Here is a 22,905-nt window from a genome sequence, read left to right as displayed (position 1 = left end):
ACAAAGCCAGGTCCCAGACCTATTGCCCAGAGCGGTGTGGGGGGTAGCGATGACAGCAAACAGATGCCAGCTACAGAAAGAGTCTTTATTATGAAGTGTGATCCAGGAAAGTCACACACTGGCTTCTTTCTAATAAAATGACAAAGCAGATTTCTTAAATAATTTACAAAGGGCAGAAATCGCTACTGAATAGTGTGTGCCCTCTAAGCCCACAGTGCCCTGTGCTGAGAATGAGAATAGGTCCCCGTGGACCCAGGATCTGGGGCCTGGAAACCTCTCCCACCCCTCCTTCTGGGGTTCTTGTGTGGGAAGTAGGGCTAAATCTGGGTTCTCAAGAGCCCCCGCACTGGTGATAATATGGTCTGACTCTTTGTAGACCCCACTCCTGGATACATAGCTCAGGCTCTCAAATATTACCTGCCATCTGCACTTCACGTTACAAACGAAGCAACTGTAAAGCTCATACGTGGGTTGAGTTCCTAAGCCCCAAAGGGAAGTAGAATGAATGGTTCCCCCCACCCCTCCGAGATCTCCCTGAGTCGATTGCAGGCTGTAGCAGGTGGTCCCTGGTGGGCCGGGAGGTGGCTGAAGCAGGAAAGCAGAGGACCCCAAGCAGCCCCCACCTGGGGCTTTGTGAGTCAGGTCCTTGTTTGTGGCAGCTCAGGGGCACCACCAGCAACTCCCGGGAGGTGTGGATCCTGAGTGTGAGGGCATGGTGGTCAGCTATGGCTTGCTTCCTGCAAGACAGAGCTCCTTCATACCCCAGGGGAAATGGGAACACCAGAGACTGCCCCCCCCCCCACCAAATGAGGTTCTGGAAGGTGGTTGTGGCTGTTGGGGGTGCCCCGCGTGTGCTCCATCAGTGATGGGCTCAGTGAGGTTAGCCACAGCCCTGGCTCCCAGCAGATCAGAGGATTTGCATGCTTTCGGCTCTGTGGGGCCCATCAACTCTACATCTTTTTCCAGCAAAGACTCAGTTCCAGATATGCCTACGAGCTCATGGAGGAAGAGGAGAAGGAGGAGGAGGGCGAGGGAGAAGAAACCTCTGAGAAAGAGGCTTGGAAGGAGAGCATTACCTGAAGGGTGCTGTCCTCAGTCTCGGATGAGAGAAACAGTCATGTCGCCACTAGAGATGGGAGAGCGGTGGGGACAGTGCTGCTGTCTGTCCTGGGTGCTTCAGGCTCCGAGGGGCCCTCCCCACCCAGGCTAGACAAGACCAGACCTGGCAGTGTGGTGGGTACACGGCCCACTTGGCATGTAGTCAGCGCCAGCGGGGACCCACCTCAGAGCCTATCACAGCCACGTACGTATGACCCCAGTTAGGGCAGCTCCAGGCGCAGGTGCTGCCCCAGGACAGGGTCCTAAGCAGACAGACCAGGCATTTCACAGCAGCCACGTCACTTTCCCCAGTTCCAGGGTGGGCATGGTGGAGAGGAACCATGGAGAGTGAGTGGTGGAAGAAGGGTGGGTCTTTCAGGAACCAGGTACCCCATCACATGTGATAGACACATTTTGGGGCCCAGGGCCCGGGGGGCCACATCCATCCAGGTGTGTCCTTAACTACCACCCCAACCTAAATATTTGATCAAGGAGGAGACCAGGGCATGTTGCAGAGGCTCAGAGAGGGAGAGAGATTGTTAGACTCACACAGCAGAGTCTGAACAAGAGACCTGCCTAAAAAAGTGGGCTGGCTCGCAGGGGACTCTCCTGGCCATGTCCTTTGAAGCACGGTAAGCTGGCTCACCTGTCCTCCGCTACGATGGCCTCCTCTAGCTCTTGAGACACCTTTTGGAGATGCCGGATTCCTGCCCCCACAGGCTCCAGGTCACTGTCAGACTCACTGAACAGAAGGAAAAGCCATGCGTATCAGTCACTAGCTGGAAACCTGTGGCAGGAGCCTATTCTAACCCAGCACTGGGACCTGGTGTACAGGCCCCAGAGATGACCATGTGGGCTGGGAACTGATCATCCCAGACCCCCATTCTAGGAAGTGTTGTCAGAGGGGCTTGGAGCAGATGGCAGAGAACAGCTGGAGGCCATTGTCAAGGGTAGATGATCCTGCAGATAGGTGAGCATCCACCCACTGACCCCGCCAGGTGGCTTCAAAAACTTTTGGTGGAGCTTGGATGACTGTGATAGTCTTAGAGTTAAGCTTCCCTCTTCCTTTGGCAGGTGGGGAAACTCAGGCCCAGAAGGACCTCCCCAGGTCCCCCATAGTGGGGCGCAGAGCTGAGCCAGAGCATGGATGTGGCTCAGCTCAGGGTGTCCTGAAGGTGCTCAGCAGCCCCCAGGGCCCAGTTAGTATTTGAAGGGCAGGCACTACCCCACTCACCTAGGGGAGCAGAGGGGCTCTGCCGAGGAGTAGGGGCTCTGGAAGGCAGCCTCCCTTCTGGACCGTCGCCAAGGGTGGGCACGGGAGCTCATCTGGACAGAGAGGTGGTGGTACTCTTTCTCCCAGGGGTCCAGGGTTGAGTGGGCAGGGGCGGCCACAGATAGCCGGGTGCTCCTCTGGCTCAGGCTGTGAGCTGGGGGGCTACTGCCCTTCCGGGCCCCTCTCTTCCTCCTCCTGGCTTTCACCTGGGTTTCCACCAGCCACTTGGTGCCACTTTGGCAGGACTCCTGGATCCTCTGTGACATGGAAAAGTCAGTGTGGACAAGCCAGGAGTGAGCTACCTGATTCCTCAGGGCATCCCCCAACCCCTCAGCCCACCAGCTGGTCCTACAGATCCAGGCAGCCTTTAGGCTCAGAGTGAAGGATGCGAATGAGTCCATGAGGCCACAGGTCCATGGCAGGGACCCAGCTCAGGCCCCCAGGGATAAGTGCATGGGCAGCAGCAGAACCTCTCTGGCTCATGGAGTCTGCTGCTGCTAAGTCACTTCAGTCGTGTCCGACTCTGTGTGACCCCATAGACGGCAGCCCAAGCCTGCATTGGTCTAAATCCAAACCCTCTTTCTGGACAGACTCAAAGGGGAGGACCGGGGGAGACCACACCTACCCCCAGGAGACAGTGAAATAATTCTAAACATGTTTGGCACACACCCTACCTTCTCACGCCCTGCCTTGCTCTCTGTCCTCCAGCCATACCCAGACTAAGTTCCTGCCAGTTCTCTTCAGCATCTTGCTCTCCTTCAACCCTGGGCCTGGACTATTTCACCTGTCTTGTACACTCCTCTTACCTCCTCATACCTCCCCTTTCCTGGGGGAATTCCATGGAGTCACCTCCTCCAGGAAGCCTTCACTGACTAAGCTTGTTTTTGGTGTTCCCCCACCATTAGCCCTTTGCATGCAATTTCCTCTCACAGTATAACTCTATCATCTTGTCTCGTGATGTTCTGTTTCCTCCACAACACTGTTTTCATTCACTCATTCAGCTATTTGTTGAGCATCTACTGTGTGCCATGGCGCTAGTTGTAAAGAAACTGCCTGCCAATGCAGAAGAGATAGGAGACATGGGCTTGATCCCTGGATTGGGAAGGTCCCCTGGAGGAGGGCATGGCAACCCACCCCAGTATTCTTGCCTAGAGAATCCCATGTACAGAGGAGCCTGGTGAGCTACAGTCCATAGGGTAACAAAGAGTCAGACATGACTGAAGCGACTTAGCATGCATGCACTACTGTGTACCAGGAATTGTTTGGAGAGCTGGGGACACAGTAATAAATCAAGGACCCTGTCTTCACAGAGTCTCTATTCTTGGGGGCTCTTTGGGGGCAGCCATTTTTCCACATCAAGGAAGCCCTACATCCATACCTGGACATGGTCGGCATTACCTGGGACATGGCACCCAAGGTGCTCTTAGCTGAGCGAGCTGCAGCCTGGAGGCCCTGCTGCCCTGGCTCTGGGGTTTCCAGGCGTTTCCAGGAGGGGCCCACCCCGAGGTTGAGGCTGACTGCTCTCAGGGGCAGCCGTCTCTGGAACTGTCTGCACAGGGAGCCCAGGGCCCCGCTGGAGGTGTCTGGGTGGCCGGCTACAGGCTGCAGGGCCTCGCTCTCCTCCAACCGCTCCTGGTTCTGGAGAGACCTCCGACGCAGGGAAGCCCCCACAGCTGGCCATCGAGAAGCCATCTGACTGTTCAAGAGTCTGTTCTGTTCCCACAGACCCTGGGGAGGAGATCAATGGGAGATCATCAGGGTATCCCCCATCCCACTCCCAGGATCCAGTGAGACACCGGGTACCAGAGGAAGAGATTCCTGTCCTGGGGCCCATGGGGTGGGGCGCTTGTCAACCGTGGGTGCAGGAAAGAGGAATTCTTCCTAGAAGTGAGGTCAGCGAGGCCCGGGAGAGGGCAGAGTCTGAACAAGTCCGGCCAGCAAGGCGTCCCTTGCTGTGAGTGTCTGGATTAACTGTCTTTTCATCCCAGCCTACTTTCCGTTATCTGCCTCAGGCTGGGAGGGAGGCAGTCAGGACCCGCCGGCCTTCGCTGAGCCTCAGCACTTGGCCCAAGGCTGGACTAGGGACTCTTTCACGAGCTCGCCCTAACCCAACGCGCGGAGGTGGGCTGACCAGACACCCCGATGTCCATCCGGCTATACCAAGAAGCCCCACATGCCGTGCCCGTCCTAACTAGAGGTCCCCACCCCACCTGCTCCCGTCCCTTCTGAACAGAACCCCACCACGCCCCGGCCCGCACTCACCCAACAGCTCCCAAGGCTGACCAGACGACGAGCATAGCCGCTCCTCGCCCATCCAGTCGATTTGAAACACCGCGCGGATCCGCCCCCCTGGTCCTGTCCTCACAGCTGATTGGCTCCGTCCCCGCCTCGCGGCCACGCCAGGGATCCGATTGGCTCCTGTGCCAGTGGCTGTGAATCCTGCTCTCGGATTGGCCCGGCCGTCCCCATTCATTTTCTGGAGGCCCGCTGGGCAGGGAGCCGGGCTTAGAGGACCCTTTGTATCTACGGGTCCCGCCCGAGTTTCCTGCAGAATCCGTAGCCCGCGCCGGCTCAGCCCCGGCGCCACCTACTGACGCTCGGTCTCGGGCCACTGACCCCATCCTTAACTTTATAAAGGGTTCTGGCTGGCCTGACTGGGCGGGGCGAGGCGGGGTCCCCGGCTCCTAAGAGTCCCTCCTATCCTGCCTGAAGGTCTCAGTGGTTTTGTCAGAAAGAGCCTGGGCTGGGAACTCGGAGCCTTGGGTTGCTGTGGAAATTTTGTTTCCAACTTTCCTCATGACCCTCTGCCTTCCTGAGACTGTCCTTCAGTTCACCAAACTTGCCACCCGCACGGATCCCCAGGAAAACCCATCCTGGAAGAGGGGACAGATTGAGTGCACCTCCCCAGCCCCCTACCTCCACTCCAAGTACGCCCCCCACCCCTGTCCCACTGACCATCCCCTCTATCCAGCTGAGTGCCTCCCTTCTTCCCTTTAGCATCCAAGCTAAAAAATTCACCATTTAGAAAGCCCCCTCCCCCCTCCCCCTCAAAGTAGTCCCTACTCCGTTTCCTCACTGCCTTCCTCACCTGGAACCTGCCCCCCCCCAAATAAAACCCCCCCATTCCCGAGTTTCAACTTATGGGTCCCTTGAAGGTCAGTCCTTAACCCTGTTATTCACCTCTGGGTCATCTCCCCCACACTCTGGTAAAGGGACTCTCCCCATGGGAGGAGACCGATTCAAACGAGTCACTTACTATGCACCTGGCCGTGGTGCAGTGATTAAAGAATCTGCCTGTCAATGCAGGAGAGGAGGGAGACATGGGTTCGATCTTTGGGTTGGGAGGATCCCCTGGAGAAGAGAATGGCAACCCACTCCAGTATTCTTGCCTAGAAAATTCCATGGACAGAGCAGCCTGGAGGGCTACAGTCTATGCAGTCCTAAAGAGTTGGACTGGAGAAGGAAATGACAACCCACTCCAGTATTCTTGCCTGGAGAATCCCATGGACATAAGAGCCTGGCAGGCTATAGTCTATGGAGTCGCAAGAGTGGGACACAACTGAGCAGCTAAGCATAGCACAGAGTTGGACACAGCTGAGCACACGCACGTGTGCACTATGCACCAGGTACTAATTTCCAAGCACTTTACAGGAGGGACTCAAGAGCCCCTCGCTGCAGCCTAGGACTAGATGAGGAAATGGAGGTGTGGGGAGGTCGGGTCAATTTTCCTGTTTATATGCAGCAAGGATTCAAACTCTGTCACCCTGGGACCAGGGTCCATGAGCCTCTCCAGCATAGTACATGGCCTCTCCTCAGGCTGCACCTCTCCCCACAGCTGTACCCAACCAGCACCTGGCTCCCCTTCTCCTCCTGGGTGCGGTGGGCACCTTAAACCAACATGCTCCAACAAGGTCACGCTGGTGTCTCTCAACCCCCCTTTTCTCCTTCCTCATTCCCCTCACCTGTCCTTCCAATTATTTACTTGTGTCTGATAGATTAAGCTCTGTGCTGACAATGATCCACAAAGGTGAACCAAACGGGTGAACTAACTTGGTGAACTAGCTCAAACCTGGTAGGTGGGGGAAAGACAGACATGGATGAGTCAAATAACAAATCCTCAATTCATCAAAGAGAATTATGACACAAAAATTATGTCACTTAAAGCTGAGACCTACAGAATGAGTTCACCAAGCAAAGAATGTGTGTGTGTATGTGTGTGTGTATGTGTGTATTTGGGGGTGGGGATCTTCTCCCACAAAGAACATCATGTTTGGGGGGCCAAGGACTCAGGTGAGACCCCCGCCCCAGCACACATACCTATGTGTAACTGAAACAAAATCTTCCTGAAACAATACTTGACAATGTGTGGGGTGCTTTGACATAATTTCTATTCAGTATTTAATTTTTTGAAAATGCTGGTGACAACTTGCTGCATTTGTTTTTCAGTGGTTCACTAAGAGTTCCGAGCTGTGGTTTGAAAAACCCTGCTCTGTTCTGCATGTTCAACTTCTTCCCCAGTTGAGTTGTTTCCAAAGCATCTGAAGTGTTTGTTCCCACACTTCTGGTATGCTTGTTGAATTTGTTATTGTAATTAGGGAATTTCATTCATGTCCTCTTCCAGTGAAAGATGAAGGGGAAAAGAAAGAGTTATTATTTTTCTGGAAACTAAGCTGAATGTGTGTGAAAGACTCAGGGAAGATGACGCACTTGGAAACAAAGCCTCTCAAATTGGATTGTCTTTCACCATTGTCCATCCACGCCTGTCTGCCTGTCCCAGTGCCTGGCACGTACATCATGGGCACTGATACAATAGCTTATATATGTCAAGCCCTTACATGTGTGTGCTAAGTGCATTTCCTTTTCTTAATCTTCCTTAATCCTCACAGCAACACTATGAAGTAGGAGCTATTTTTATTCCCATTACACATGACAAAACTGAGATTCAGACAGGTGAGGTGTCTCGCCCAAGAGGGAACAGAGAGTGGAGCTGCAACTTAAATCCTGGAGATCTGACTCTGAAACTTGAATTCCTAACCTTGGGTTCCATGGCCTCCTCAAGTGTCAGGACGGAGGTGGTGATGCCCCAGAGGCCCTCCCTGCTTGGAGCTTTTGGTCCCCCTCCCCCATCTCCATGACTGACAGGGCAGGTGAAGGAGAGCAGTCTCCATGGCAATAAAAGAAGGAAGAAACATTTTCTTCTGAATGAGGAGCCTCTCTCATTGCCTTTCGAGGAGGGTGGAGTGTAGGAGTGTAGGAGTGGAAAGGAGGATGTACGGAGGGGAGCAGGCTCCCAGGGAAGGAGTGGTGGGTTCAGGGGCTCTTGGTCCTCCTTGCAAGAACTAAAAACCAGTCCGTGGTCCAAGGCTGAGGTTTTCTAGGTCCAGCTCCATCCATGACTCTTGGGGAGGAGGTTGGAGGAAGAGAAGGAGCTCCAGCCTTGCCCTGCCCTAAGGGCTCCCTGTCCAACAGAGTACTTTCTCCAGTAAACTTGACCTCCTAGAATTGCCAGTGTGTTGGAAGAAGCAGATGTTAAACTGTGTTAAATGTCATGAATGTGAGATGCTAGGAGATGATGAAAGGATATAAAAGGAATTGGGGGTCGGGCAGGTTTCCCTTAGCATATGGTGTTTTAGCTGAGGAGTTAGGGGGCAAAACAGAAGAGTTTTTCCAACAGAGGGGTCTATTTTGGGAGGCCAGAGTACCATCAAGTTCCAGGAGCAGAGGAAGGCCAAGCAAGATGGAGAGGCTAGAGGCTGGGTGGCAGGAGGCAGGGCTGGCAGGATCCTATAGGCCAGGGAAGGAGCTTAGAATTTATCCTGATGGCAGTAGGGAGCCTTTGCTGAATTTTCAGAGGGAACTGGGATTATTAGAGTTCTGTTTTTATGAAGCCCATTTAGAGGTTAGTTTGGGGGCCAAGCAGGGACTGGGGTCCATCTAGAGGCTATGGCCTGAGCACCTCTTTCTTCTCAGAAGTGAAATGGAAACCTCTGGCATCAGCTTCAACAGCCCCTTCCCCTCACATCCCCCAGTCTGACCAGCCATGGGCCAAATCTGTGAGTTGGACCCCTGGGTGTGTGTGCCTTTTTTCCCAACTGTGTTGCTTGGCATGCATGCTCTTAGTTTCTCAAGGGATCAAACTTTGTGCCCCCTGAAGTGGAAGTGCAGAGTTCCCACCGCTGGACAATGGGGAAATCCTCACATGTGCCTTTTGACTCTCTGCAAAACAACTGAAGCAGAGGAAGAGAGCGAGCAGTGCAAGACCCAGTTAGAACTTTTTCTTCTGCTGTGAATGATATCAGGGGCAGAAAATGCCTAAAATGTAAAGCCTAGTAGCATGAATACTTATGAACCGCACCCCCTCCACCATGTAACCATCAGCTGGGTGAAGAAACAGAACGCTGCTGAGACCCCAGAAGCAACCCCTGCCCCTGCTCTCTGGCCTCCCTCCCTTGACTTTTACGGAAATCTCTTTGATTTTCCTTTGTAGTTTTACCGTCTAAATACCCATCTCACCTCCTTTGCAGGTGGACTGCTTTAGGTTGCTGTGTAGCTGCAGAAAGAATGGAACAGAAAAGAAGGGCCACTGCCTTACCCCCACTCCACCTTAACTCCTGCCCCTAGAGAAGGACGAAGCTGGGCCCACGGGAGGAGGGGAAGGTTCTGAGCACTGAGGGATGGGTTCTGGAGGGGTGACTGGGCTGCCCCAGGCTGGGTTCATGGCCCAGACCGGCTGACCCAGGTTTGGCCTCCTGTATGCCAGTGGTTTCTCACGGCAGTCAAAACTTTTAAGGGTTCTGGGTTTTTTGGGTCCCACTCACTCTCTAGGGGGAGGCTTCTCAATTTCATAGAGAGGGAGGTGGGAGAGGTTGATTTTCCCATTTGGGAAAAAAAGGAGACAGGATGGGTGATACCCAAGGCCACATGGTCAGAGAATAAGAAGGGGGATCAACCCTCTGAACGCAGCTCTTGGGCTCCTAGTGCCATCTTCTCATCTCTCTCATCCTGTTGCCTGTCAGCCTCTGGTCAAGAAGAGAAAGCCTTTTGCTGCTCCGGGTCCTCTCACCCTCAAGGCCTGGGGGAGCCAAGGCATAAGAACCTAAGTTGACCACAAGGTGGCGCCAAACACCATGTCTTCACATCATTTCTCGCTTTTAAACCCTAAATGCTGGGAATAAGCTCTGTCTGGGTTCCAGGGTACAGGGCTGAGACCCTCCCAAGGGAACGAAAGCGCCCACTGCCCCCAGCCAGACCTTGTAGGGGGGACAGGAGCAGGGCTGGTGGGGGTGCCTCAACTTCCTCAAATGGCCCCCTTCTCTTTTAGGGCTCTCCCAAACCTGGTGGCTCAGAAGGTAAAGAATCCGCTTGCCATGTGGGAGACCTAGGTTTGATTCCTGGGTTGGGAAGATCCCCTGGAGGAGGAAATGGCAGTCCACTTCAGTATTCTTGCCTGGAGAATCCCCATGGACAGAGGAGCATGGCAGGCTATAGTCCATAGGGTCGCAAAGAGTCAGACACAACTGAGCTGCTGAGAAGCACAGCAGCCAGAAACCTGCCTGCCCTTCCCTCTGGCCACTATGTTACATCCGCTGGTGGGCAGATCTTGGGGAGGAGAGGGAAATAGGAAAGGGGAAGTAGGACTGCAAAGGCTGCAAGGCCCCCGCCTGGGCTCCAAAGCGACCAAGAGTCTGAGACAGGGTCCCAAGTTCAGACAGGGCAAAGGGGGTTTCTGGTCCCCTGTTCCTTCCTCCTGACCTGTGGTCTCTCTCCTGCTCATTCTTGACTGCCTGTCTTCTTTAAGAAAGCTCCAGCTGTCTTCCCTCCTTCTTGGGGTGGGCAGACAGAACAGAAGCTGAGGTGGTACTGGTGGATGTCAGGCAGGATCCCTGCCTCACTGCTAGAAGCAGAGGCTGGGGCAGAACCCAGGCTACCAGGAGTGGCCCCACCTTATTCCTCTTGTTCACACCCCGCCCAGCAGGGCAAATCCCCACCTCTCAGCCCTAAGTACCTTCCGCTAGCAGATTATCTCGGCTGGGCTGGACATCTTCCCGCACCTGGAGCCATGGATGCCACTCTGCTCCTGAATGTGGAAGGGATCAAGAAAACCATTCTGCATGGGGGCACAGGGGACCTCCCCAACTTCATTACTGGAGCCCGAGTGAGTGGGACCCACCCCCTAGGCCAGACAAAAATCCTTCTGCATTCTAGCTGGGTCACAGGGCACTGCAAACACCCTTCTTCTGCTTTGCCAACAAATGGCTAAGAGGTCCTTCCTGGAATTATCAGTCTCCATTCCCACCCTGGGCATCTCCATAGCTCTGGCTTGATGCCCATTTCCCGGGGTGTTTTTTTTTTTTTTAATATTTATCTATTTGGCAGCACTGGGTCTTAGTTGCAGCATGTGAACTCTTAGGTTTTGCATGTGAGATCAAGTTCCCTGACCAGGTATTGAACCCAGGCCCCCTGCACTGGGAGGGTGGAGTCTTAGCCAGGACTGCTAGGGAAGTCCCCCAGGTGTTTTTGATATTTTTCAAATTAAACTTCAGTGTGGAGTGAGGGTGGGACTTTGGGAATTTTCTGAAGTCCCGAATGTTGAATGAGAAGGAAGGGCATGCAGGGTCAGGGTGTTTGTCCGGGAGTCTCTGGTGGGTTTCCTGGATGACGGAGTGTCTGGGTCAGTGGCCTCAGATCTAGGGTGTATTGAAGGAAGGACCTCCTGACCTGCAGAGCTGTCTAGAGTGGGATGGGGTCCTTTAGGAGGGGGAGCACCGGCTGGGTGGGGATGCTGGTGGGAGTTGCGCAAGGACGGCCCAGGGAGTCAGAGACATGGGCGGCTTCTGGGGGGCCTTGGGAGGTGGGTCTTGATCAGGGTCCACTCTCTTGGTGACCAGGTGACCTTTCATTTCCGAACCATGAAATGTGACGAGGAGCGGACGGTGATAGACGACAGCAAGCAGGTGGGCCACCCCATGCACATCATCATTGGGAACATGTTCAAGCTGGAGGTCTGGGAGATCTTGCTGACGTCCATGCGGGTCAGCGAGGTGGCCGAGTTCTGGTGCGACACCATCGTAAGTAGGCCCCGCCCATTTGCCACTGCACTGGCACGCCAGCTGTGTTTCAGGAAAGTGAGGGTAAAATGAAACTCTTTGGGGAAACTCTGCCTCCTCCTCCTCAGCCACTGTAATGATGAAGGTTGTTGTTGTGTTTTAGTTGTTCAGTTGTGTCCGACTCTTTTGCAACCCCGTGAACTCCATGAGCCCGCCGGGCTCCTCTGTCCATGGAATTCCCAGGCAAGAATACTGGAGTGGGTTGCCATTTCCTTCTCCAAGGGATCTTCTTGACCCAGGGATCAAGCCCGTGTCTCCTGCATTGGCAGGGGGGTTCTTTACCACTGAGCCACCAGGGAAGTCCCAAGGTGGAGATGGATTCCCCCATAAGAACAGGTGATGCTAAAATGAGAATCGGTGTCAAGGCTGGCTGGTAGGATATGGGAGCAGGGCCTGCCTCACAGCCCTCACTTTTGTGCAGGATTATTGGATACTGGAGACTTTTGGCCACAGGTCACTTTTCTGCCCTCCTCTCCATTCCTACTGACGTTACAAACTTGTTTTCTCATGTAGGCACTCTTAACAATCACCCGGAGAAGGCAGTCTTCTTGGCCTTTGACCCAAATGGAAATGGCAAAGCTGACTGCCTTTAAACCAACATTTCTTGTGGAAACTTTCAAACTTATACAAAAGTCGACAAAAAGTATAATCAGATTCCAAATACGCATCATCCTATGCCGGGCACCATCAATCCATGGCCAGTCTTATTTCATCTAAGCCCATCCGCTTTCCTTCCTTATCCCATATGGTTAGAGCACATTTCAGACACCGTATCGTTTCACCTGTAAATACTATAATTTGTATCCTTCTCTAAAAAGAAAGATATTACAAATATAATCTCAATATCCTTATCATATTTTTTAAAAAATTCAACAATTTCTTAATGATATCTAATATCCAGTAACTTGACATTGTGGGCTTCCCTGGTGGCTTAGAATTCACCTGCAATGCAAGAGACATTGTGTGACCCTAGGGAAGCCCCTTTGCCCTGATAGCACTCTATCTCCTCATGTAGAAATGAACAAATCCTCATTTTAGGGGGCAGTTGTAAGGATTACATGATATCATGTATACTAGGGCAAATCATGGTATGGGGCAATTGAGAAGTGGGAGCTATTATTTTCACTAAGAAGCATTTTAGAGACTAACTCCCTTGATTCATTGATGAGGAAGTATAAGACTCAAAGAAGGAAAGTAGCTTGCTCTGGGTCAAACCATCTCGGAAACAGCATCAGGGATGGATCCCTGGTTCCCTCTTTGTACAGTATCCCTTTTTGGCTACTATGGTTATTAGACAGGCTGCAATGCCATTCTCTACCACAAGAATTCCTCTACCAAGGAATTATTCATTTCTTCATCAGTTAGCAAATATTCCAGGTCTCAGATGGTAAAGAACCCACCTGCCAATGCAGGAGATACAGGAGACCCAGATTTGATCCCTGGGTCGGGAAGATCCCCTGGAAGAGGAAATGGCAACCCATTCCAGTATTCTTGCCTGGAGAATCCCACGGACAGAGGAGCCTGGAGGGCTACGGTCCATGGGGTCACCAAGAGTCAGACAGGACTGAGCAACTAACACTTTCACTTTCACATTAGCAAATATTAGTTGAGCATCTTTATCCTGATGTTTTAATTTTTAAAAGATGGCTTATTTTTAGCAAGTCTTCAGAAAATTGGCTTTTTTTGTGGTTTCAGTTAGTTTAAAATGGTATCTATTGACTTTGCTTACAAAGCTCCTGTACTTTTTTTAGACCTTTTTAGACTTTTTAGACCCATATGTGCTTGTCATTTAGGCCATATGTTAGACAAGCTTGGTCACCAACAAGGGCCCCTTCTCCATAGAATGCATGTTTGCTAATGTAGGAGTGTAGAGTGCAGAGAGCTGTCAATAAATTCTTGATTGGTTGATTGACCTGTTGTTTGCAGAACCACAAACTGCTGTTATTCCTGGAATGTGGGCTTGGTTCTTGGTTCCCTGTGGGGCCTGTGTTCTTTTGGCCACATCATGCACACAAGTGCCCTGCCCATCTCACAGGCTGGTCATTTTTACGCCACAAAGATTACTGGTTTTTCCAATAGCCCCGCCCCCCATCTCTTCCCGGTTCACAGCCACTATGATTTCGCATGTCCACATGCATGTGCACACACACACACACACACACTTCTCAGAGTTATTTTGTTGTAACTGTTGTTTACTCACTAGGAAGTGTCTGACTCTTTTGTGACCCCATGGACTGTAGCCCTCCAGGCTCCTCTGTCTATGGGATTTCCCAGGCAAGAATACTGGAGTGGGTTGCCATTTCCTTCTCCAGGAGATCTTCCCAACCCGGGGATTGAACCTGTGTCTCCTGCATTGGCAGGTGGATTCTCTATACCACTGAGCCACTGGGGCAGCCCAGAGTTATGTACCCACCTACATATTCATCTTTTATCCACTTTTCTATCCATTCACTCATTCAGGCATCAATTTATCCATCCTTCCCTTCAACCAATTACTCATAATCCATTCTTTCGTCACTAAGCATCCAGCCTTCATCTATCTGTATGCCTATCTATCTGAAAACATTCAGTGGGTACCAGGTTTGGCCTGTGCTAGGTGTTAGGAATGAAACAGGCCAAATCCCCATCTCTCAAGGAACTTGAGTTCTGGACAAGAAGCAGACACCCTGGTAATTACAATGCAGGGCAGGTAGCACCATAATATAAATAAGGACAGAGGGATTTAGAGCCATGGGAGGGGAGTGACTAATTGCTTGAGGATCATAGCAGGAATTTCTCCAAGAAAATGACATCGATTTGGGTGTTGAAGGATGAATAGGAGTTCACCAGGCTTAGAAGTGGGGAGTGAGGTAGCATCCAGGCCAGGAAGTGTGAAGAGGCAGGGGTGGTCAGGGGCTCTGACAGCTTCTGCCCTGAATTGCACTGCCTTCCCCTCCACCCAGGGAGCACACTGGTCTCTATGCTGAATTTTCTGCTGGTGCCCAGTCCAGTGAGGCCAGAGGTTGTGTGTGTGTGTGTGTGTGTGCACGCGTGTGTGTGCTCAGTTGCTCAGTCGTGTCCAACTCTTTGCAACTCTTTGGACTGTAACCCACCAGGCTCCTCTGTCCATGGAATTTTCCAGGCAAGAATACAGGAGCACTGCCATTCCCTACTCCAGGAGATCTTCCTGACCCAGGGTTTGAACTCACGTCTCTTGAGTCTCCTGCATTGGCAGGCACATTTTTTACCACTGAGCTGCCTGGGAAACCCAAGGCCAGGGGTTACAAATGCAAATTCCACAGGGGCCAGGGACCCTGGGTGACTGAAGGTTATCTGCTCCATTCACAGGGGCAGATTCTCCTGATCTCCAACTGGATGGCTGCTATGTGAAAGGGGCAGGTCTGGTGTGGCCGGAGTGTCTGAGTTTTGGACACAAACCAGAAATTTTCATTAGTCTGTGAACTCTCTCAATGCTTAAGTGTTGACGACTCATTAACACAAAACCCCCACCATGTGAAGGATGAAACGAAGTCAATCTGGGAGTAGAATGTGGCCTCCCGAGTGCCAGTTTGTAATCGCCAGATAGTAATAGATAGAGCCCCTCAGACAGAACCAGGCTCTGGCCTTGAAGTCCCAGAGAGGGGCATGGTCCTGGGGTCCCCAGGCCAATCTCAGTGGAGGTGCTACAGAGATGGGTGTGGAGCCATGGAGTTCTGGCCTCTATACTTTTTCCTGGGATTTCTGCCTACTCCTGGTGGCATCCCACAGCCCAGCGTGCTGACTAGCATCCTGGTGGTGCTAGAGTGGTACTGGTCTGAGGTCCGGGCCTTGGTCTGAGGTCATGTCCAACCAGCTGCACAGCTGCAGGGTTGGCACTAACTGCTGACTTTCTGGGGAGCTCGCGGCTGTGTGCGTGGGCCAGGAGTGAGCTCTCCCTGCAGCAAGCTGTTCCCCGGGGGCCCCACACTCCCTTCATCCAGGCTTAATCTCAACAGGCTTAACTGCCATCTGGTCATCTTGCTCATGAGGATGCTGAAGCTACTCTGGGCTAATCCCGCCTGATGGGGGCGGGGCAGGGTGACCTTCATCTTCTTACTGGTGACTTGGAGACCAAGCTGAACCATTCCTGCTCCTTCACTTTTGGGGTGTCTCTTTACTGGAGTTGCCGTGCAGGAGGCTGAGATGGGCCATCTGAGGACCCGTTCCCAGGAGAGCAGTTCTTGGAGCTCGTCTGTGGGGCATCCTAGCTCACTGAGGACAAGCAGCTGATTTTCCTAGCCCATCTCCACCCCCGAGGGTGGCCACCCCAGTTCCTCTGCTGGGTGAGGTTGTGAGGAACTGGCCTTACCTCAGCACCATCTCATTTAACCCCTGCAACAGCCCCACTACCAGACTGGTGCAACCCAGGGGGCAGGAACTCAGGGGGCTGCAGTGATCCAGGCTCGCTGCCAATCAGCAGTGCCATCAGGACACCAACCTGGCCCTCAAGGAACCCTGGTCCTTCCACTACTTTCCACGCTGCCCTCCCTGTGAGTCACAGGCTCCATGGACTCAGGGTCTCCTTGGGAGAGAAGCCTGTTAGAGTCGACCACAAGGGCTGGCAAGAGGCAGCCTAGCATTGTGGCTACAGCATGGACCCCAGAGCTGGGTTTGCATCCTGACTCTGTCATTTGCTAGCTGTGTGACCTTAAACAAATCACCTACCCTCTCTGGGCTCTAGTTCCCACATCTATAAAATAGGGAGGATAATAGTGCCCCTCTCATAGGGTCATCTGAAGGATTAAAAGTACTAACGGTGTAGAGCACTCTGCATTCAGGTAGCTGCAGTAATTAGATGAGTAGTAACAGCCATGGGACAAGTGTGTGTGTATGGGGTAGAGGTCCTGCTCTGGGAGGGGCCCAGAGTGGGGCTCTCTGTGGCCCAGCTGGCTCTGAGCAGACAGGCTGATACTATCCGCCCACCTTTCCCCATAGCACACAGGGGTCTACCCCATCCTGTCCCGGAGCCTGCGGCAGATGGCGGAGGGTAAGGACCCCACGGAGTGGCACGTGCACACGTGTGGCTTGGCCAACATGTTCGCTTACCACACGCTGGGCTACGAGGATCTGGATGAGCTGCAGAAGGAGCCTCAGCCACTGATCTTCATAATCGAGTTGCTGCAGGTGTGATCCTAGGGTGTGGGAGGTGGGGTAGGGACGGTCTCTGCATCAGAGAACAACTGGGGCCAGTGGGCATCAAGGGAACCCAGTCCCATGGGTCACTGGACATCACCCAGATCCTATTTAGAAAACCAGAAAGGGTTCCTAAACCACAGGAGAACTGGAATTGGACCCTCCCACTCCACCAAAAAAACATCCTTTGCCTTTTCCAAAGGAAAAGCCCCTTTGAGACCCATTTTAAAAAATGTTATTCTTTTTCTTTTTGGAGGCATTTTATTTCTGTTGGTTATCTACTTCCTTTTCCCCTCAAAAGTTTAGCATTATATTCTCAGCCCCAGTCCCTGTGGTTTGTGGGTTCCGATCTGGTTTTCCAATAGTGGGAGAACTGCATGGAACCATCCGTACCGTCTCCCTCGGACCTCAGTGTGACTGATGGTCCCTGTCTGTGGGGTGGTGGGAGAGCATCAAACCAGAGCAGGACTCAGCTAGTGGCCAAGGTTGAGGTTCAGCCTGAGGGTTACATGGGTGAGTACAAATAAATAAGAGAATTGCATCAACAAGGGACCTTTTCAGGGTCTGCTTGAACAGTTGCACAGCTTGTGCACTGCACAAGACCATGGCCTCTAAGGTGCTCATTAGAGACAATATATATTTGTGATTTTATAATGATAATTTTCCAGTAGATGGCAATAAAGTGTCTTGTTCTAACAAAATGAGTGTCATGGCAATTTTCTGAATATTATCAGTAAAGTGTGTTGACATATTACCTTTTCTTACTTTGCACAAAGGTTCTGATTTAGGGTAAAGCCATGGTGGTGGGGAGGCGGCGCTTGCTTCCTTTCCCTGTTTGCCTGTGTTTGGCCAGCAAGCATGGTTCTGCCCACCAATCCTCACTGTGGAAAATGCAAAGCTGACTTTAGCCAGATGTTCTGGGTCCACTGTCTCTGGTCCCTTGCAGGGGAAAGGGCCTGCCCTACTGGGCTGTGGGCACCCAGGGTCCCTGTGTCACTGACCTGCAGCTCTTGGAGCAGGTCGAGGCCCCGAGCCAGTACCAGAGGGAGACCTGGAACCTGAATAACCAGGAGAAGATGCAGGCGGTGCCCATCCTCCATGGAGAAGGAAACCGGCTCTTCAAGCTGGGCCGCTACGAGGAGGCCTCCAACAAGTACCAGGAAGCCATCGTCTGCCTGAGGAACCTGCAGACCAAGGTGGGAGGCTGCCTGCCAGTGGGGATGGGAAGTGGGGTGCGCTGGCCATGGCGGTGGTGGGGAATGGTGGGGGCGCGGCGGAAGCAGAGCTTTCTCCACCGGACAGGAGAAACCCTGGGAGGTGCAGTGGCTGAAGCTGGAGAAGATGATCAACACCCTGATCCTGAACTACTGCCAGTGTCTGCTGAAGAAGGAGGAGTACTACGAGGTGCTGGAACACACTAGTGACATCCTCCGGCATCACCCAGGTGGGCGGGGCGGGGCGGGGCGGTGTGGGCGGGGCGGGACGATGTAGGCGGGGCAGGGGTCCAATCTTGCCCACGGGTCCGAAGTCACATGCACAGACCTTCGTCGCTATCTCTTCTGACCCGGTCAAGACATCAAATCTTCCAAGCCTATAACGGTATCACAGGTGATGGATGAACGGTGTTTTGTGGTGTTGTGGGAGGTTATTTTATTTTACAGTGAATTAGGAGAAGGCAATGGCACCCCCACTCCAGTACTCTTGCCTGGAAAATCCCATGGATGGAGGAGCCTGGTAGGCTGCAGTCCATGGGGTCGCTAAGAGTCGAACATGACTGAGCGACTTCACTTTCACTTTTCACTTTCATGCATTGGAGGAGAAGGAAATGGCACCACTCCAGTGTTCTTGCCTGGAGAATCCCAGGGACGGGGGAGCCTGATGGGCTGCCGTCCATGGGGCTTCACAGAGTCGGACACGACTGAAGCGAGTTAGCAGCAGCAGCAGCAGCAGCAGGACAAATAAAAGTCACCAAACCTGTGTGGAGCAGTCAGTGGGTTTTAAAAGGGGGGACAATCAGTATAGAGAACAATATTAAGTACATCCTAGTAAACTCCAAGAGTTGGTGATGGACAGGGAGGCCTGGCGTGCTGCGGTTCATGGGGTCGCAAAGAGTCGGACACGACTGAGACTGAACTGAACTGAGTGAGTGCCGAAGAATTGGTGCTTTTGAACTGTGGTGTTGGAGAAAACTCTTGAGAGTCCCTTGGACTGCAAGGAGATCCAACCAGTCTATGCTAAAGGAAATCAGTCCTGATTGTTTATTGGAAGGACTGATGTTGAAGCTGAAACACCAATACTTTGGCCACCTAATGCAAACAGCTGACTCATTTGAAAAGACCCTGATGCTGGGAAAGGTTTAAGGCAGGAGGAGAAGGGGAAGACAGAGGATGAGATGGTTGGATGACATCACCGACTCAATGGACATGAGTTTGAGTAAACTCCAGCAGCTGGTAGATGGACAGGGAAGCCTGGGTGCTGCAGTCCATGGGGTCACAAAGAGTCAGATATGACTGAGTGATTGAACTGAACTGAACTGATTATCTGTGGTGGGGGGATATGGCAATATTTGTGAAGACGATGTTTGAAGAACGTTACAGGATCACTTACCTTGCGCCACACACTTCTCTGCATTTCTTTCTCTTAATTCTCATAATGACCGTGATAAACAGGTTTAGGGATAGGACCTGGAGCTTGCATCATTTGGGGAGCCTCTATAAGAAAAGACTTAAAAAGTTGTGAATGTAAAATTAGTTACTGGGTCTTGGAAGGGTCCGTGGGAAGGGAGTGGGTACTGCGATTATTATCGTCATCCATATTTTATAGTGGAGGGGCTGGGCTCCGGAGGTACAGAGAGGTTAAGGGTCATCATGGCCAAGGTTAAACGTTGCGCTAGCTGGTGAAGCCCAGCCGCTTGTCGGGTGAGGGCTGCCTCCTGGGCCAGGCGGCGGATACAGCAGGATCTTCCCCACAGGCATCGTGAAGGCCTACTATGTGAGGGCCCGGGCTCACGCCGAGGTGTGGAATGAGGCGGAAGCCAAGGCGGATCTGGAGAAAGTGCTGGAGCTGGAGCCGTCCATGCGGAAGGCGGTGCAGAGGGAGCTGAGGCTGCTGGAGAACCGGCTGGAGGAGAAACGCGAGGAGGAGCGACTGCGCTGCCGGAACATGCTGGGCTAGTGCGCAGGCGCCAAGCCTCCTGCCTCCGCCCCCCGCCCCTCCACCCGCCCCCATCCCCGACCTCCACCCGCGCCCCTCCTTCCCCGCGACCTCTACCCGCCCCTCCCTCCAGCCTCCCCATCCCGCCATCTCACTGTCCCCCTGCACTCCCAGTCCAACAGCAGGGTACTGAACATTTCTGGTGCAGTTGGTCAGGATTTTGGTGTCAGTTTTTCAACTTTTACATTAATTTATAAAATCAAAATAATGCGTGTCGACTGACAAAAAATGCACAACCTAGAAGGTGAGAATTATGTTATATTCAGCGGACTTTCTAAGGACTCACGCGCCGGAAGACAGCCTCTCAGCTCGAGGGACTGCTCCTAAGAGGTAAGGGAGGAACCAAGATACAAGACCAGGTTCTGGGAATTTCAAAAGACTGATGTTAACTAAAGAAAGCCAGATATCCCAAGTTAACAAGTTTAGCACTTTTTTATGTATAGGAAGATGCAAGAGTCTGGACTCAGTAAAATCACTCCTTCGAGACGCACCTTAATTGCATTGGCGCAGTATCCTGCTTTTCTCCATCCTGAATCCCCTGTGGGTGCACACTGGGGTCGGCTGCAGTGCTGAGGGCTTGGCAGCCAGCAGTCCCTCAGGGCTCACTGTTCGGGTAGCTGTAGTGTCTGCTGGCTGCAACACCCTATGTTGACTGATATGGCAAACAACATTTTTTACTGACACATGACCAGGGTTAAAAAAGAAAAACCCAAAGGGCAGAGACGAGCTTATGAATAAAAGTGAAATTTCCTGCCCAAACTCCCCCATGCCCTAGAGCCAGCCATTTTAATGGACCCTGTTTTTTGTTTTTGTTTTTACTATTTTGGTAGTTTTCTCTGTCTCCCAATAATATGTGTAAATCAGTTTCCCCACACGTCCTTTTTACCCCATGTTAGTGAAAAGTGAGAATTGAATGCTTTGATGCTCTTGGATCCCTTCTTTCCTTCCCCTTCTAATTTTGGGGAGTATATTGCTAGTTCTTTGGTTACTTTTGTAGCTTGGTACACTTCATCTGGAGCTCTCTACTGGGCTGCAGGGATTCTCCCGTGTGTAGGATGAGGGTGGCAGAGCTGCAACCTCCCCTCCCATCTCCCACTTCTTCCTCAGCGATCTGATGTACCTTTACTCTCCCATCATCTTGGCTGTTAACATCTCTGTTTTGTCACCAAATTAAGTCTTCTGTGCTTTGCCCACTGGTTGACTCTAAACTTTGAAAATCAATAGACATCAATTACATGAACATGGCTGTGCAACGTGATTGCATTTTTCTGTGGTTCTGAATTCAGGACCCCTGGACCACCAGGGGGCTTCCCAGACAGTAAAACGAGGATATTCCTGGTTTCAGGGGTGGCAGCATCTATTTTAACATGGGAAAAATGTTCCTTTTCTTCCTTTTTGTGGCACTGGGAAGATTTGAGGTTTAAGTCTTCCCACTGTGGAGGAAAAAGGTCAACCAATTTTTGGTTGCTTCAGGCTTAGTGTCTGATGGGCTGCCAGGTATACTGTCCAGAAACCAGGTGGAGATTTTAGAGGTGGTCAAAGGAAAGGGACATTATGACCTGCAGAAGCTGGAAGGAAGGAATGTCCTAGGCTGGAAAGAAGGCTCTGGCTAGAGAAGGAGGAGTAGGGTGAAGGCTGGGAAATGGGAGCAGAAGGGACCTTCAGCAGCTCCGGACTGTGCTGGAAGAAAGGCCTGGGTGGGATCTGGGCAGAGTCTCAGAGGTGGCTCAGAACAGATGAAGAGCCTGGCAGAGGCATTATCTGAGGGCACACAGTGGCCTGCAGGCTTCCTAGCCTCCTGTCTTGTCTATCTTCTGTGTGCAGTGTCCCCATCGCGGCCCCTTTTCCTGGGGACAGTGAGGATCTCAATTCGCCTATGGTCCTCCCAGCTGGACTGATGCCTGGATGTGTCTCAGGACCTTGTGTGGTCCTGGTCCAAAGCATCCTGGGTGGAAGTCTCCCCTCCTGATGCTCCAGGACATTTGCAAGTCCAAGAAAAAGCCATGGACATAGGATCCCCAAGAAGTGTGGTTGGAGACACCTTGGCATTAGTACTTGAGGGAGTGTTGAACTCAAACAACTGGGAACCCTAGTCCCTCCCTGAAAAACTGGAGCAGCTGTTAGGGACGTTTCTGTTACAAAAGCCCAGGCAATTCCTTCTCACGCACCATCTAATGGATTAAAATCAGGTCACATTTTGGTTCATGACTTTCAAAGCCAGTTTTTGTCCAGCCTCATCTGCGCTCAGCCTCTTTTTAAACTGGGGGCACGAATCATAATCAGCCTTTGACATACCTTCCGGTTTACTCAGCCTCTTAATTGTGGTTTTTGCACTGTCTCCCTCTTCTTTCCTGGTCCAGCCCTCTTGGCGCCCTCTCAGTAGACTTCCTGATGCTAATTTCTGCCTTGTAAAGCACACTTATCCGCGTGCTTCTTTTGGGTGAGTACGTGTGTGTGTGTGTGTGTGTGTGTGTGTGGTGTGGTGGGAAGGAACAGAGACACATTATCTTCTTGTTACTATCATCCAAAGGCAGCACATGGGAAAACATTACCACTTTCCAGAATCCACAGCATCTCATACTTCAGCTTACTAGTGCTGGAGAGGTGGAATGCAGAGATGGGGAGAGCTGACTGTGCCCCACAGCAGGCAGCCTCCCCATCCAGGCCTTTGGTCCTTGCATTGGCTTCTTTGTGCCTCCAAGGAGGTCTTGGCTGGCCAGGTCTAGGTGGATGAATGCAGGAGTGGATGCAGGAGATTGCAGGGGAATCTCCCTAGGGTCCCTTTTGACAGTTTCCAAAGGATCTCACTGGAAAGCTTTGTTCTTGAGCAGCCAGCAGGGGGCAGCAGAGAACAGATTGTAGTTTTTGGTCCAGCAAGTGGACTTTCCAGAGAAAGCTTAGAGTTCTGGAGGTGGCAGCTCTCCACCGGCCCTGACCACCCCAACTCCTACAGGGTCAGGCTGGCTGGCGACAGGGAATAGGTGTTTAGAACCATAGAATCAGCCTGCCAGTAGACTCAGGCCTCAGTCTCATTCCCTTATACTGATGGGGAAACAAGCTCAG

The 22,905-nt window shown here is 52.2% G+C and overlaps 2 protein-coding genes across 3 annotated transcripts; one reads left to right on the top strand and one right to left on the bottom strand.

Moving 5' to 3' along the window:
* Positions 1 to 66: 66 nt before the first annotated feature.
* Positions 67 to 4,943, bottom strand: PIMREG (PICALM interacting mitotic regulator). 2 transcript variants are annotated; one of them, XM_086359510.1, is made up of 6 exons: positions 4,634 to 4,943; positions 3,770 to 4,099; positions 2,333 to 2,628; positions 1,745 to 1,840; positions 1,077 to 1,126; positions 67 to 737 (listed from the first exon to the last, which is right to left on the bottom strand). In XM_086359510.1, exons 2-5 carry the CDS (start codon positions 4,061 to 4,063, stop codon positions 1,093 to 1,095), a joined length of 720 nt encoding a protein of 239 aa, XP_086215636.1. In that variant the 5' UTR covers positions 4,064 to 4,099; positions 4,634 to 4,943; the 3' UTR covers positions 67 to 737; positions 1,077 to 1,092. The 2 variants fall into 2 exon arrangements, with proteins under 2 accessions (XP_086215636.1, XP_086215635.1); XM_086359509.1 differs by having other exon boundaries at positions 67 to 698; positions 4,634 to 4,942.
* A 600-nt stretch (positions 4,944 to 5,543) lies between these two features.
* On the top strand, positions 5,544 to 21,893 carry AIPL1 (AIP like 1 HSP90 co-chaperone). The gene is made up of 6 exons (XM_086359508.1): positions 5,544 to 10,526; positions 11,260 to 11,439; positions 16,432 to 16,620; positions 17,649 to 17,825; positions 17,932 to 18,073; positions 19,601 to 21,893. Exons 1-6 carry the CDS (start codon positions 10,239 to 10,241, stop codon positions 19,801 to 19,803), a joined length of 1,179 nt encoding a protein of 392 aa, XP_086215634.1. The 5' UTR covers positions 5,544 to 10,238; the 3' UTR covers positions 19,804 to 21,893.
* Positions 21,894 to 22,905: the final 1,012 nt, after the last annotated feature.

The sequence above is a fragment of the Bos grunniens genome, chromosome 19, assembly GCF_055505025.1.
Source record: "Bos grunniens cultivar Pamir isolate PY7600 chromosome 19, Bosgru_T2T1.0, whole genome shotgun sequence".
NCBI lineage: Eukaryota > Metazoa > Chordata > Mammalia > Artiodactyla > Bovidae > Bos > Bos grunniens.
This window is presented reverse-complemented; position numbering and strand designations above follow the sequence as displayed.